The 15,965-nt window shown below is 39.7% G+C and overlaps 2 protein-coding genes across 8 annotated transcripts in view; one reads left to right on the top strand and one right to left on the bottom strand.

The window, feature by feature from the left end:
• Positions 1-9,145, top strand: part of TPK1 (thiamin pyrophosphokinase 1) — a 317,983-nt gene extending 308,838 nt beyond the window's left edge. For all 7 annotated transcript variants that reach the window (XR_011806855.1, XM_038174896.2, XM_027451311.3 and 4 more), the window contains one exon: positions 6,502-9,145. Coding sequence is in view for 6 of the 7 variants with exons in the window: in XM_038174896.2 (XP_038030824.1) it covers positions 6,502-6,620 (119 nt within the window). In the remaining variant the exon portion in view is untranslated. The remainder of the gene's footprint in view (positions 1-6,501) is intronic.
• SEC61G (SEC61 translocon subunit gamma) lies at positions 8,081-10,354 on the bottom strand. The gene is made up of 4 exons (XM_027451313.3): positions 10,228-10,354; positions 9,887-10,049; positions 9,073-9,175; positions 8,081-8,186 (listed from the first exon to the last, which is right to left on the bottom strand). Exons 2-4 carry the CDS (start codon positions 9,978-9,980, stop codon positions 8,177-8,179), a joined length of 207 nt encoding a protein of 68 aa, XP_027307114.1. The 5' UTR covers positions 9,981-10,049; positions 10,228-10,354; the 3' UTR covers positions 8,081-8,176.
• Between the last annotated feature and the right edge of the window lie 5,611 nt (positions 10,355-15,965).

The following is a 15,965-nucleotide window of genomic DNA, read 5'->3' as shown; positions in this document are numbered from 1 at the left end:
TCACTGTTACTGCTGTAGGATTGGTACAGATTTATTATGTCGAGACAGGAAAGACAATATTGAAAATAGTTTATTCAGTTTCCATGTTGGACTTTCTGGGCCACTGTAATTATGTTAAAGAGTCTAAAGTCTGATTTTAACCAAAGACTGGAACACATCTCATTAGTAGTGCTAAAATGCTGATAATAGCCATGGAAACTTCCTGCAGCTATCGACCATTCCTGTCAATTTTGGGGAAGCAGTAGTTGCAGCAGCAAGAGTAGTATGGAAGCACACTATTCCTCACCTTAATTTTTATCAGTTTATCATTTTAAATTGCTCCCAAGCAGGTGATGTGATAGTAGGAGTTGTAGCTATTCTTACAGTACCACCATGATTACAAAGCTGGAAAAGTCTGCTGGAAATAAATGTGAAAACTTCTGACAACCATTTGCATTTCTGAAGGCTCACCCAGCATGGGTGGTTTCTATCCAGGGTAGAACATGCAATTCTGTTAACATATTTTCTCTTTTCAAATGGAATAGTTAAGGCTTGACAGTAAGTGCTTTTGTTGTCATCTCCTGCATTCCCACCGACACACAGCCAGGCAGCCTGTGCTCTGGAGCCCCTGGCTGGGATTCTTTGCCAGTACCTGCACCCAGGGAATCGGGTATTTGTGGGCCAGCCAGCCGTTGTGCTTTTGTGAGCTCACTCTATGGATCTGGTGAGATTACAAAACTATTGTCCTGTGCTACGGAAACAGTTACCAGAAGTTACAGCAGTTTTAAAAATTGCCAAAAGCAATCTCCACTTACTCAAAACTCAGCGTGGCCCTGTCCCCTCCCAGTAGACTTGGCCAGCCTTTGTGGCACGTCTGTGTTGTGTTAGTGTTGAAAATAGTTCATGTTTTATTGTAAATTACTGCTATTTGCAACTTCCAGTTCTGCAGTTCACACTGCACAGAGATCAAGGACCCAATTTTTCCTTTGTATACATCGGTGTAAACCAAGATTAATTCCAGTGCAGTCAGTCTAATCACAAGTGTAAAACTAGGAGGAATGAAAGGAAAACCAGCTATAAAAAGCTATAAGCTATTTATTTATTTATTTATTTTTAAACAGCAAAATTAATGCTGCTGTTCCACAGACACATGGTGACCTGCAAAGCACTAGCTCATGCATTACTAATGCATCCCATTTAAATGCAGATTTTTGCTCCTAACACAGAACTTCAGGGAAATCCTCTCCAGATAAACTATAATAGGATACCAAATGGTAATTCAATATTTCACTTTAAGTTGTGTTTCAGCTTATTGATCTTAATTTTCTATCATTTTGATGCAGCGTTTGCCTAGGGGGAAAAGGATTACATTCATTATAATAAGGCTTTTAATTAATATTTAATTATTTTGATATTCCAAACATCCATGCCAGGAGTGGCAATCTGCTTGTATTCCTGTATCTATTTTTATTTTCAGTGATGAAAATCAGCAAGGTGTGACTTTACATATTTCAGAAAGTAATTGAGACATACGGTTGAGAAAAGGAAACGTAGTGTAGATATCACAGTATTTGTGTATGCTAGACTTCTTGTGAGGGTGTTTGCTGTCAAACACTTGTTGTCACAGCAGTAGGACCCTGAATCATTGCTGGAATTCCATGAAGTGGGGGCCTTTATGATATGCCACTGCATTATTATGTCAGACTGCATTCCAGGGGTTTCTAAGAGGCTTCCATTTGCCTAAATGTCTTTGGAGAAAGACATCAGGCACGACTGACAGGAAGACTGAGCTCTCATAAGTTCCTCTCTAAACATGTCCATTAGGTGCCCATTGACTGTCCAGAGCCAAATGTGTACAGATGTAGGAATAACCAGAGGGCTTGCTCATTCAATTAAGCCTTTCAAACTAATGACATGATTTGCTTTTGCCACATATGGTATGTGTAAGAAGAAATTTCTTCTCTGTGTATGCCACCCTCAAGTCATGCTTCAGTGCAGCTTGTAAGATGTGTATTCAACCTTAATAGAAGGTTTTTGTTTGTTTGTTTTCTGGAAGTGTCTTAAATGATACAATGCAGTCATACAAATAATGTTTACAAGTCTACTAGATCATGAATAGTTATTGAGGAGTAACCTCATATTGAGTTAGTGTTTTGCAGCACCTAACACCGCAAGGCCAAACCTAGCTGTAATTAGAGTCCGTGCTATTTGCTCAGTTTCCAGGCTGAAAGCATGCAGTGCAGCTGTGGACACATCAGCTGGCAGCAAGCTTAGGTCTCATTTCAGCACTGACAACTAAAAAGTAAAACTCCCAACCAATGGTAGAGATATAATCATGGTAAGAGTTTTATAAATGTATTTTTAGTTTTGAGATTTTTTTTGTTTTATATATATATAAATGTATTTATATACATGTCTGTTATAAACATACACAGACGTATATAAATATATCTCAATACACACACACATATATATACAGCTTGATTACTTACAGAGTACATTTGGTTCATATTTCCAGATGTTCTGACAACTGTGAGATTTTTTTCAGCTTTCACAGTCTTTCAGCTGAGATTAACATTTCCCACATTGCATCGTCAGTGTCATGTGTATTTAAAAAAAAAAAAAAAAAGTATCAAAAGACCAGCTATAAAATAGTATAAAATAGTGGAAGTAGGCACTCTCAGGATTAATGAAGCCTCCTCCTTTGTCATATAATTTGGTCAGCCAAAGGGACATCTAAGAAATATGATCTTTGTCATTATGCTCCTTTGGGAAGCTCATCTATGAGCCTTCATATTTCTTCTTTAAATTATTTCTAACATTTTCAAGACCTGACAGATTCAACCACCTGCTATATATAATAGTAGCGGCTAGAAAAACCTTCCTTTACTTCCACATCAAAATAAGCCCTGCCCATGACCATATGTAGGTCTGAATTAGTGATACATTGCAATCCATCAGAAATGAGAATCTTGAGAATCTTTTGATACTGTAAGAACATGGAGTACACCATAAAAACTTGTATCTTCATTCTAATTTTTTTTTTTCCAAGAAGACAGGAATAGCATTTGTTTTTAGTTCTAAACTCCAGAGCTGTCAGACTTCAGAACTACTACTTAGTTATGTTCTCCTGTAATCCCCGCTGCTTTCCTTGGAGGCACGGCCACCTAGACTCGTTGCCACTGAGACACGCTGACTTTATGGATGGAGAGCGATGAAAAACAGTACAGCTACATTGGAAGAGCTGGGTCGAGTATTTTTCTCACAAACACTTTATTATCAGTAACCAGTTCAATTGGAACCAAAGCACTAAGCAGAATTTCAGGGGAAAAAAAAGTGCCTTATGCTGCTGGAAGGTGTTGGGGGGGAGGGGGGGGGAATTTGTTGTTTTTGCTGAAACATTCTTATTATTTTCATTGAAATCAGCAGTCAAAATCTCTCATAAAAAAAATGCCATTCTTTGTCTAAAAGAACATTTTCAATGATCCAAAATAAAATGTCTTTTATTTCGAGAATTCTAAACATCCCAGGTATTTTCCAGTTTGAGGTTAAAAATAAAAAATAAATCACAATTGGAAATCCATTACTAAAATAATTTCTGGTACCCATCAAAACTGTAAATACTAATTATTAGACATTAAAAAGGTTGTTTTCTTTGGAAGGCATTTGAGAAAAATAACCTCAACAGCAAGAATGTTTTTTCGGTAATAGGTTTTTCCCAAGGCATAAGCTCTTGCTAGGACTTAACAAGTTGGACCAAAAGCTATTAAAAAAAAAAAAATGGAATGGCTCAGGTATGAACTGATAGAACTTCCCACTTCTTTGACCTTGTAAACTTCACATCATAATGCATGGCACAGTAGGAAGTTTTCCTAGAAGCAGTAGGTATGTACATCCTGTTATTTCCTCTACTGGTTTAAACCTACTTTTTCACATTAATTACTGTTCATTTATTGAATGGAAAGCATGCATTTTTAATTATGTTAGTTGAGATGTTGGCTGGTTGTGAAACCAAGTAATTGGAATTTGTCCATTTGAGCAATGTGAATCAACAGCAGTGTTTTTCACTTTGCATTTTTCACTTCAGCATTTCAAACCGTGATTCTTGCGCAGAAGAAAATCTGGTAAAGATAAAAAGCTCCATCTAGTGGGGAAGAACTTTTTATTAAAAAGGCAGGATTTTCACTTTGTTTTATGCATGAGGAAATACTGCTTTAGATTTTGTTTCATTAAGCTGCCATGTTCTTAATTCTCGCCTTCTACAAAGCTGCTATTTCATATGCAAAGCTGTAACAGGAAGAATTATTCTGATAGTCTTGAGCAAGAAGCAATAAATGACACTAAATGAGTGGGTTTATACAAAAGAAGAGTAAGAAACTGTGTCTCCACACAGTTTGGGGATTTCCTTCTCTTCAAGCTTCACTATGCAGCAACCACAAATGTTTGTATTTTTTTTCCTGTGTCAACAAATATTTTAAGCTAAATACCAAGTTATGGATGTTTCCAGTCAGTATTAAATTCAGTTCTTAGAACAGTAGATTTTGGCAGTATTTTTACATGGGGAACCCTGCCCATGTGTGACCTCATCTTCATTAAACGACCTGCTTACCTGTGAAGGGTGAAATCCAGCTTCTCTGGCAGCCTAGTGCAGGGCATCACCTTGTAGCACGGCTCAGCCCCGTCAGCCTCTGCTGTCTCACCAAAGGCAAACACCAGAACTCATTTGTCTTGCCATTTGGTTAGTACCCTGCCTAGCGCCAATGCGTGTCCAAAATCATCCTGACAGAAATCTAGCAGCTTTATTTTAGGTACATAACTAGCTAGTACAGCACTTCTTGTGTTGTGTGTTTTTTTTGTTTTGTTTTGTTTTGTTTTGTTTTGTTTTTGTTGTTGTTGTTGTTGTTGTTTTTTGTTTTTTTTTTTTTTTTTTGTGTGTGTGTGTGTGTGTGTGTGTTGTTGTTGTTTTTTCCTTGCTGATCTGCACTGCATTGCAGCTATACTCCATGCTCCCAAGATGGCAGGAATCTTCAGTTTAAAGCAGCAGTGAAACTCAGGTGTTGTTCTCTCCTTCCAACCACATTTGTCTAGCAGCTGAAACCACTTCTTCACTGCATTTCAGGCCAGTAACTAGAGTGGGAACAGGAACGAGTACAGGCAAGTGCAGATTTGGCACAAGACAATGAACCATGCTGTGTTCCCTGCCCTTTGTCAGACTGTCCCTCATTTTTACTCCATACATCCTGGCAGGGTCAACTCCCTGTGTTGCTTATAGCAACTGGTGGACATCATAGCATGCCGTATGTTACTACATTGCTGCACAGCAGTTTGTTATAGCCCATGTTCACATCCACGACTGGAAAATTTATCTTTGTCCTGTACAAACCCCAAAATAGAACCTAAGTTGCTTTGCACACTTCTTGATCACCACCTGGCACTTGTCATTTGGATTGTTTTATAGACTTTTTAAGAAAGGACAGTTCTAGGAGTTTTTATTGTGAACCTTTACAAGGACTAATACAGGACTAGCCTTAGTGTGCTTTTGGGGCATATATGCATGTTCAAAAAGTTCATATGTTTGCAAACACAAGCACATTACCTCTGAAAGTGAAGAAAGGGATGATAAAGGTTAAATTGCATTGTTTGGGGGAAGTTTTTATCTTTGCAAGAAGCTTATGCAACCCTTAAAACATCAGCTAAAACAGTACAAAACAATCGTTTAAAACTTCTACAGCTGCACTGCTGCAGTGTTAATCTCCCCTGGAAATGACATTAGCTATTTGTCATAGAGTAACACCACTTGGTTTCTAATGCAGATGGACACCTACCTCACTACGCATACGACAGGAGATGTAAGTCACTTACTGCAGAGCAGAGGTGTTAAATAATACCACTAGCTGCCAGCCTCTGCTCTAGAACTGTGAGATACAGTAGCCTTGCTGCTGAGCTAAAGCAAATCTTATGTTTGGAACTGCAGTGAGACCCTCTGCCACATTTTACTTGAAATACCTCATCTAGAACTGTACTTGAGCAGAGCTAATGAAATATGAATTTACAGATGTGAAACACTGGGGAACATTCAACTATGTGTTCTTGTAATCATCTGCTGTAAACTCAAAATGATCATTTAGGGATTAAGTATCAGCTTGTTCTACAAGTCATCTGATAGTGTTTCATACAAGCCTTATAATTAGTATTTTAAATTAATTGTGGGAGTATTGCCATGGGGGTCGACAAGCCCCATGGTTGGTGGTAACATCGTACTCTTAACAATGAGGCCATGAGGATGTCCTCAGTAAAAAAGTGGAAGCCATGTCCTCAAGAAAGTAGTAGAAGTTATTGATCCTTAAAGAACCCTGGTGCCCGTGTGGTCATTACGCCACAAATGGCACCCGAACAGGGACATGAAGAATGTTACACCGCAATTAATATTTAACAAAAACACCTATTTTAGATATCATTTATCTACATTAGATTTACTGAGCTGTTTCATGGGTACCACTAAGCCTCTTTTTTTTTTTGTAGCTAACCAGGTGCTGAAGTTTGGAACACTCGTCAGTACTTCCAATACCTATGACAACTCTGGGATTGTGACCATTGAGACAGACAAGCCTTTGCTGTGGACGATGGCTATCAAAACATAAGATGAACTACATCTGCCTTTTCTGATCCAACTCACATTTCTCCAAAATTTCAAATTTCTCTGAATCAAGACAATAAAACTGTTCCTACAGGAATAAGCATGCACTGATTTTATGTACTGAATGGAAAACAGTCCTGAAATAGAAGTCATGACCAAATCAAAATGATTAACAACTGAGTACTTCATTCCAGTACCTCACTACTTGATCAGAAGACATTCTGCCATCCCATATGACTGCAATCAGAACCGGATGCAAAGAACTGCTGTTTTGATGGTTTGGATATTTTTACAGTGTATTTTATCCCAATATTAAACTATTTTCCCCCCATTACCAAAAGGAAATACAGTAAACAAACTTCGTTATGAAAAAGTGATAGCATGAAATGTAAATTTCAAATGTTTCTCTTTCCCTATTTCTAATAGGTGCTGGTGAAGATTACTGAATAAGAGTAATAGTTGAAACTTCCTACTTGGAAGGCATGTCCACTGAAGCAGCTTTGGTTTTGCTGCAATACCAATATTGGATTTCACAATATTAACTGATTTTAAAAATCTGTAACACACAGTAGCACTGTAACTTCTACAATTACCAAATATTTACAGCAAGGTTTTTGGAGTGAAATACATGTTTCTTGCTCTCAATATGAAGTGCATTGCATCTACCAATTTCCGCAGGCTTAGTTTTTAAATCAGAGTATTCAGTCATTTAATAAGTGAAATCAGTTGGTCAATACATGCAGAGGCCTTTACAATTTTATGTGTAGTTGTCTGACAGAACCAGTATCCAAAACCAATCAGTAAGGATATACATCCTGTCCAGCAGTCTGAACAACTCTGTGGTTGAATGTCTCAAAGACTGCTTAGTATCTCTGAAAACTAAATTAAACTCCAACTGCACATCCTCGTAACCAAGTTTTGCTTCCTTAATTCTGCCATCAGCATAGTCTCAGCAACGCAAGTGTGTTTTTTGATGGATTTTTTTCCAGTCAAGTACGTAATACAGCCTAATAGGAATTCCAAATGCAGAAAGAATTAGGGGTAATGATAGTGATTCTAGAAAGTAATGACAACAATTCCAGCTGATAGACTTTTGAGTCACCACTTGAGAGGTTACAGTAATGATGTTTTCCATTGCCTACTTTTGCTGAACAATAGTGTCTACTGAAAGACAAATTAAGCATTCAAACAGCTTCTGAAGACAAGCTGTACAATTTCCACCCTTGGAGTTTTTCAAGACACAACAGGACAAAGCCCTGTGCAACCTCATCAGAATGCAGCACTGACCCAGCTTTAAGCAGGAGGTTGGACTAGGGGTGTTTCAAGGTTCCTTCCTACTTGAATTATTCATTCAACTGTAACAATAAATGTTGTGTTGTTTTCTTTTTTTTAAAAAAAAAAAAAAAGCACTGTAGGTAAGTATGATTGCGTGCACTTTGAAAGAGAAATAAGATGACAACCATGTGCAAAAGCCCAAAACTGTTTTAATAGTGAACAAGTTACAAAGCTGTGAAATCTTTGCAGCAAACGTCACGATGTCTTGATCTTCACCGTGAGCATTCAGCCGCCTCTGTTGAAAGAACAGAATAATCAGTTTCAACTAACTGAGTACCTTCAAGTGATCCCATCTGAAGTCTAATTTAGCCTCCCTTCATTGCCTTGTTAGGAAGGTATTACCATTACAGCTAACTCCTATTTTCAAACATTTTTCTTTGCTTAGAGGACAACTCTTAGAGGCCTAAGTGAGCCATGTTTCACAGTCCCAGAACAGTATTTTATCTGTTCCGCACAGGTTAGAAAACCCAACTGGAAAAGGGATGACATCAGCTCTGAAGAATCTGAGTTTCAACTAGTGCCATTAGTATGCAAGTACCACAGCTGCTAATCAAATCTAAGGGTGAAGTTTTTCATGCTGCAACATCTACCTCAAAAGGTATTTTATGATATTACATAAAAAACAAGAGTTCCAAACATATCTGGCATTCAGTAAATGAAAGAGTACTTCGTTCTGTGCACTGCCATCTTCCAAAATAATCACAGTTTTCTTTATCTTTCCCTCCATGCATTTATTCTGGATTCAGAAATTATAAACTGGAAACAGTTAAGAGTATGCAATATCCAAATAAGGTAGTTGTTCTACAGGTAAAAATACACTGAAATTCTGGAAATCAAAGATATTTGATGTTCATTTTTGAAGCACATCCTAGAAAAATTAAAGAACAATGGATCTAATATTTCGCAGTATGCTGTGAACCCAATGATCTACTAATGATCTACTTCCTCAGCAAGCTCTTTGAACATTTACCTACCAATACCTGTCATATTATAGTAAAATGTGAAACGCACAAGATACTAAAGCAACATGAATCCTGTAACGGTTCGCTAACTCTGTTTAAAAATCGAACAGGTAAAAATGAATGCAGAACTTGGCAATTTGAAGTTTCATATTTACTTACACAATAATGTTGTTGATTGGGATATGGATCAATTTGACAAAGAAGCCAATAAATCCCATTATTGCAAAGCCTATTGCTGTTGCCATTGCAATCTTCTGGAACTCTGCAAAAACAGAAAGAAAATTTAGTCTAGGAAGCCCAGCGTATGGCATACAGGAGAAGTTCACTAGAGATGTTCACTAGTGACCTCAGGAGAGAGCTGTCTTTGGAAAGCGATCACGTTAACACTGGAAGCAGTTCAAGAGCAAACAGCATTACAATTGAGAAACAAGCATGTGTTTTTTTCAGAAGACAGATGAGATTATTAAGCAAGATGATGATGCTTCCCACAAAGCATAGAACTGATCTTTTTTCTTTTTTTTTTTTTTTTAAATAGCAGTAAGCAGAATTGGATAGATCCACAGTCCATAACAACTCATGGCACATTTATTCCATTATTGTTCTTTCATTCCCCTATAGGCCCTGACAATAATCCCCAATACATGATCAAAAATGGAAAAGCTGCAATTATGTTTGTCACACTAAGACACCATCTTAAGTCCCCACAACAGGGCAGTCCCTAACTGGTAGGCCCAGTTATTTTAAGATGGGAACCATGAAGTGGAGCATGGTGGTCAGCAGCCACTAAAACCCCTGCCAATCTGACAATGAATGAAATCTCTTGCTGATCGACTCCAAAAGGTGTCAGTAAAACTAAATACATAAATAAATCAGTTGAAGAGCACTCAGAACACTCGGGACAAGTGAAACAAAACCACTCATACACACGACACATTAAAATATAGGAAGGAATAAGCACCGCTTGCCGCTTTACCTTTCCTGTCAGGCTTGGTGCACCTTTTGACCAGCCGTATGGAGTCCTTCACGAACTGCCGGCTGGGCTCCACGAACTGCATCACCTGGTCCATGGCCACCCGCAGGGACAGGCGGGCAGAGTTGGCAGAGCAGCTGCCGCGTACGGCGAAAGGGGAGGCTGTCTGAAAGAAGGGAGCCCCAGGAGCAGTTAGTACCAGATGCCTGAGGGCTGCCGGTAACGTGAAACCCAGCCCAGCCCAGCCCAGCCCGGCCCGGCCGGCCTTTACGAGACCCCACGCCGCCCCCCGGTCGCCCCCCGGTCGCCCCCCGGTCCCCTCAGGCCCCCCAGGCCGCCATTACCGGGTGCTCCGCCGGCTAAGGCCACGTCGCGATGCAGCTGGCGTGACGTCAGCGGGTGCGACGGGCGGGAGGCCGCGCCCCTCCGCGGCGGGGCTGGGCACAAAATGGCGGCGGGGGAGGGGGGGGCGAGGAAAGGGAGAGGGACAAGGACAGGGACAAAAAAAAATAAAATAGAACATAAAATAAATAACAATAATAATAAATAGAGTTATAAATCCTATATTCTGTCATCTGTTTTTTCGTCACCTTTTGAATCCCACTTCAGACACCTAAGGGATCTAAGAGCCTTGTAGCTTTGAGATAAAGGGAATGTGGTACCACTACACCTGTAACAACTGCTGTTCATAGAAAGGAAGGGGGAAAAAATAAATAAATGCTGTGGAAATCTTGCCCTGTGATTCAGACGTCTATTGATCTGTGGCCATCACGCGCTACAGGAGTTCAACACTAAAAATGTTAGCTCCTAGGGCTTTTTTGTATAGAGGAATGTGCAGCATGGTGCTTAATAAAAAAGCTTTTTACATTTGATCTCGACAGGCATGATGTATAATGCTTGTCTTCCTTGTGGGAGGGTAAAAAAGGTTGTCTGCCCAAAGTGAGTCCTTTCTTTCTGCTTTTTGGTAGGCAAATCAGATCATGTGGCAGATGAAGAACACAGATAACAGTGTTCATTATTATTTGATTTAAATATTAATTTCAGTCTAGAACTCTGTACCTATCTGCCTGCTGCAGTAATCCAAATACATATTGAGTACCTAAGCTTGCTAATTATTTATCACTCAGGCTGTGTGTTTTTTGCAGCCAGAATCAGGAAGACAGCTGCCAGATAAAGTGAATGCTTTATTTTAGCTGATATCAACTAACTTCTGGATTTAAATGTATACAAAATGGTTTCAGGGCTTAACTTTTTGCTGACAAGCTTTGTGACAGATAAGGTGCCATGTCACCATGGAAAGAGGTAGCTGGATATTGAATGGATTGACAGCTGCCTTCCTTGTCTTTGCCCACAGAGTAGGTCCCTCAGTATTGCTATCTCCTTCAAAAGTAAGCGTTATCTTTGGAAGGTTATTGCTTTGAGTTCCTCTGTGAGTTTTCTCCAAAGGCCTGTCTTTGAATGGGATTTTGCTTTGATTCAGCCCTCCTGTAGCACTGTGCCTCAGATGGGGCCCTAATTCTGGTAGCCAAATTCAGCTGGACGTTTTCCATTGGCATACCAGCAGGGTAAGATCACAGAGTCAGGCCTCCACAACAAATATGCTTATCATTCCTCTCTTGGTTTTGAGGCTGGTTTTCCATCTGCAAGATGTGCAGTGTTACCACTGAGGGAGAGGAGGATTCATAAGGACAGCAGATGAGGGTCTGACAGGCCCAGTGAGCACATGAGCAGAGCAGGTTGCCAGTGCTCTGAATGAGATGTCAGTATGTGCAGACTTCTTGGTTTTGTTCTGTTTCTTTTTCCTTCAGTGTCGCAGATAATGCTAGAGACTTTAACAGCAGAGGAGATTCCTGTTTCCAACTGTGGTGCGTGATGATCCTTGCTGTGGACCGTCACTGCAAAGGAATGGTTTCCAGAGCACAGTGTCAGTAGCCAAATGGCAATGGTTGAAAAAAATTAAGCTGAATCAAAACGATATGTGTATGAAGCAATCCATCACCTAGACTTCTGGTTGGATTAGGTTTTGATTAAAAAACATTTGCTGAAATAGACCTTTGCACAAATTCCTTAATTTAAATTGTCTTTCGTGGGGAGAAATGTTCTGGAGAATCTTGACACATATTGCCTGGCTTAACAACATGAGCGTGTTGTCATAGGCTTTGTTGTGTGGGTTTTGTTACCATGGGTTGTAAGTGATGGGGCAGAAGGTATTGGCGGTCCTCTTTCCCAGCTGTCCTCTCCCTCCCACTATGAGCTCTTTTCTTTCCCTGCCAGGCTGCAAGTTTGTATTTCAGCAGCCTAGGGGAGAGGAAGATTTCTGATTTATGCACAGGGAGAATTTTTTTTTTTTTCAGCCCCTGAACTATTTTATTGTTCCTTAAACTTAGTCTTTGGGGTATGTTACTTTTCTATACATATTTACAAAGAGTGATCTACGTTTACAGAAAATGTGAAAAAGTTTATATCTCCCAGACGTGTATCTTTTCTTTGAAAACAAGACTATTACCAGGGTATTTTGTTTCTACTTCTTTATGGTCCTTGGAAGGTTGGGGAAGTAAGTGTTGTGCTTGTGCATGAAAATTTTCATGACAGTTTAACAAGTCTGCATTTATGGCAATACCTAAACCATAAATAACCATTCTCTCAATAGAAAAAGATAGCTGTTATCCTATATTGTAATGTGCTTCTGCTGGTTTTCTTCTGGATATTTCTTTTGCATAAACAGGAACAATGCCCCTTATTTCCTTGCATCTTTCTGTACGAGAGAATTATTTTGATGATAGTTTTACTTTGCTTATTTACTTATTTTGATTTGTGGTTTCTGTTTCTTGTTCTTTAGAGGACATGAAAGATAAATACCTGCTTTACTTTTTAACTATTGTTACGTTAGACTATTGTATAACATCCATGGCTCTGGACGCCTATGCTAATGTTTAGCAAGGGCAGTGGGGGAAATGTCTGTTTCAGTCTCTCATATTCCACCCTGCCTGCCTGTCCTACCCAGGTATGTCCCACAGCAGCCCACAGAGAGTCAGTGCTGCCAGCTCTTGGAGCAACCATGGTGAGGGATCCCCTGGAGAGGGGAAAAGGCTCAGTCTTCAGCATGAGAGGAAGATCACCTCCTGTGGGCTGAGACTGCATGGGTGCAATTGCTGAGTGCTGCAAGGAAGACAGAGTAGTAACTCTGACTGAGTGTGCCTTCAATGCTTCCCTGTTTCCCTACAGGAGGTTACTGCTTTTTCACTACCTTGCATCTGCTCAATCCCTGGGCATATGGGAAGAGCAAAGTACCTGCTCCTGCTCAGGCTTTTGTGGATGGTGCTGCCAGGCTTCAGCAGGGAAATGTGCTCTCTGCATGCTGGAGGGGAGAGACCTGGCAGCCTAGTTTCCTTGCTTTCAGAAGTGTTGCCCATGAGGGCCCCTGCAGCCCTAGAATTAACGCTTCATTGTGTTGATCCTGGTAGTTCTATGGCCACAGGGAAAATGGGTTGGGATGCATGGTCTTACTGAGTGGTCTCCTTCCCATCCTGTGACAGCCAGCAGGAACCAAGCTGAGGTAGGTGGGTGGGAGGCAGGCACAACCAGCACTGCTCAAGGTCACCAAATTCCTTCAAACAGCCATGGCACAAGGCAGCATTTGAACTGGAAGGAAGCAAGGCAAGAGATCAGTTGCTTCCCAAGGGGAGTTTTGGGGAAAGATGGATTATTTCAACAGAGTAGCCTGTGGGGACAGAAATTAACTTGCCTTTGTGGCTTTGAGAAAAAAAAATGGTTATCCTGAGAGATAGCAAAGGAAAAGCTGGAGACTAAGAAAACAGCAGGAAGGTGGCACTCAAGGAAGACGGGCCACATGGGACAGGGGGTATCTGGACACACTCTGAGGTGGAAGATAGACATACTAGAGAGAAAACAAAGACTACACGGCTGTGTGAGATCTACAGCCCAAACATGGGAGCGGTGCAGAGAAGGAAGAGTGAGGGTAGGAAGGCAGACTGGGGCATGGGAGAGTGTTGGGGGGCGTTCCTGTACAGAAGAGCCTGCCGGCAGATACCTCCCTCACCAGGTGCTCCAAGACAGCACAGTAACACCGTTGACTAAAGTCATGCTGATGATCCATTATTTGACCACTGGTGTTGTTAGATGACTAAGTGGCTATAAAATTCAGTCTTTAGAAAATGCAAAACTATATGGGACCTTTTATTTCTTAATTTTATGTTATCATAAATATGTAGGATTAATTTATATCTTGAGAAACCTTTGGAATATCTATGTGTTTCTGACATTTAAAAAATATTTTTGGCTTTTCATTCTCCTAAATGTTCCTGAGTCTCTGTTTGGACTTGATAAGCACATCTTCATGATTTACGATGGGAAGAAAGATGATTTCCCTCCTCAGTAGCTGTGCAGATGCAGAAGAACATCATAAATAGGGAATTAATGTTAGGAGAAATGATAGCTAAGATTCAGGGTTTGGAAGAAGATGACAAAGTGTTTGTGGCCCATGTCTTTGGGTTAGCATCATTAATTATTGAAATGTCACTAGTTCAGCTTTTAATTCCCTTGGTTGTGAAAGAAAATGTTGCTAGTCTGAAGCAGTCAACAAGCCCTATCCTATGATTTGTGCTGCTTAATATTCAATAGAGATGAAATGTGGGAATGAGAGAGGAGTGCAACTAAAATATATTTTACTGGTGCTAGATTTATTGTGTATAATTTTAAAGATGACCTTTTAAACAAAGTCTATATTCAATTTCATTTGAAAGACCTGAGGAGTGAGAACAGTTGGAAAATTTGTGTCTGTATGCCCTTATTGATATATGTAATGTGACAGAACAAAAGGCAATATATTAAGATGATATCTCTAAATGATACTTCAGACTAAACGTGCCTGAAGATAAAGTTTCTAGATAGCAAAAGCAATATAGAGAAGTTAACAGAGGATAGATGTGCCTCTGTCAGCTGTTTACATCTGAGAGGTAAAGAGAGAAAAATCAAATACCTAATAGTTCTCTGATACAATACTTGCAATATTTTGTTTTTGTTTAGCACAGCTGCCACTGATGGCTGTGTTTTCTCTCATTTTCAGCCATGTCTCAATTCTTTGTTTTAGTTTTACCACTTCTTAAGTTTGTGGCTTGTTTTTTGTACCAGTTGATATCATTCACCCATAGTTTATGGGTTCATCAAACAGAAATAAACTTTAAGATACAGTGGGGCAGAATGCTTCCTCTGAATGGTGCTCTGGTAAGTGGCAACTGAAGATACAGGCCTGGTCCCCTTCATACCATGTCAGTAATTACTATTTACCATCCCAAATTAATAAGTATATGTATATATATATATGTATATATATCCTTAACATTAAAATGTTTTTGTTTGTTTGTTTGTTTTTCCCCCCAGAGGACAAAGTTTGACTGAAAATGAAGTGATATCTTTCATTTCATAGCAGAAATGTATTTTATGTCAGCAGAAACATTTTTTTCAGGTGCTTGGTGTGCATTCAGACATTTAAAAGTAGCTTTCAAAAATATGCAGTGGTTGCATGGATTACACACAAGACTCAATCATATCAGAAATACAGAAGGAGCAACAAAAAGTGCAAGCAAAGCATCTTTTCAAGTGTATTGAGCATAGATCCTGTTCGCTTCAAGCCGGGATGACAGAGCAACCAGCTTGTTCAGTAACAATGAACAAGTTCAATGATGCATGGCTGTAGTGTCAAAACATTAATTAAAAGTCCCACTGTTAGGATGGGATCTTGTTTTACTTCATTTTGGCAAACCTGCTCTTCAGTTTGTAAAGCATATCACATGCCCCCTGCCTCTCCCCCCTTCCCCCTTTTTTTAATAAATGTAGTAAACTAAAACTGTGCTTTCTCTTTTTTGTGATCTTTTAAGGCACCTTGTACTTGTGTTGCTCAGGAGAAATTGCTCAGGGTAGTTAATAGTCGGCAGCTGAAAGGGATGTTGATAGAAAAGAAACTCAATGGTCCTTATGGGTCCCTTCCAACTCAAGATATTCTGTGATTCTGTAAAAGCTCTTACCGAATGAAAGAGCAATAACTTTTCCCTATTTTTTTCCC

The sequence above is a fragment of the Anas platyrhynchos genome, chromosome 2 (genome assembly GCF_047663525.1).
Source record: "Anas platyrhynchos isolate ZD024472 breed Pekin duck chromosome 2, IASCAAS_PekinDuck_T2T, whole genome shotgun sequence".
In the NCBI taxonomy this organism is placed as follows: domain Eukaryota; kingdom Metazoa; phylum Chordata; class Aves; order Anseriformes; family Anatidae; genus Anas; species Anas platyrhynchos.
The sequence above is the reverse complement of the archived record's forward strand: the minus strand, read 5'-3'. Positions and strand labels throughout refer to the sequence as shown.

Coding starts and splice junctions, on each gene's coding strand:
- SEC61G (XM_027451313.3), bottom strand. CDS start 9,980: ATGGACCAGGTGATGCAGTTCGTGGAGCCCAGCCGGCAGTTCGTGAAG. Junction 9,176..9,886: donor CACCAAGCCTGACAGGAAAG/GTAAAGCGGCAA, acceptor CTGTTTTTGCAG/AGTTCCAGAAGATTGCAATG.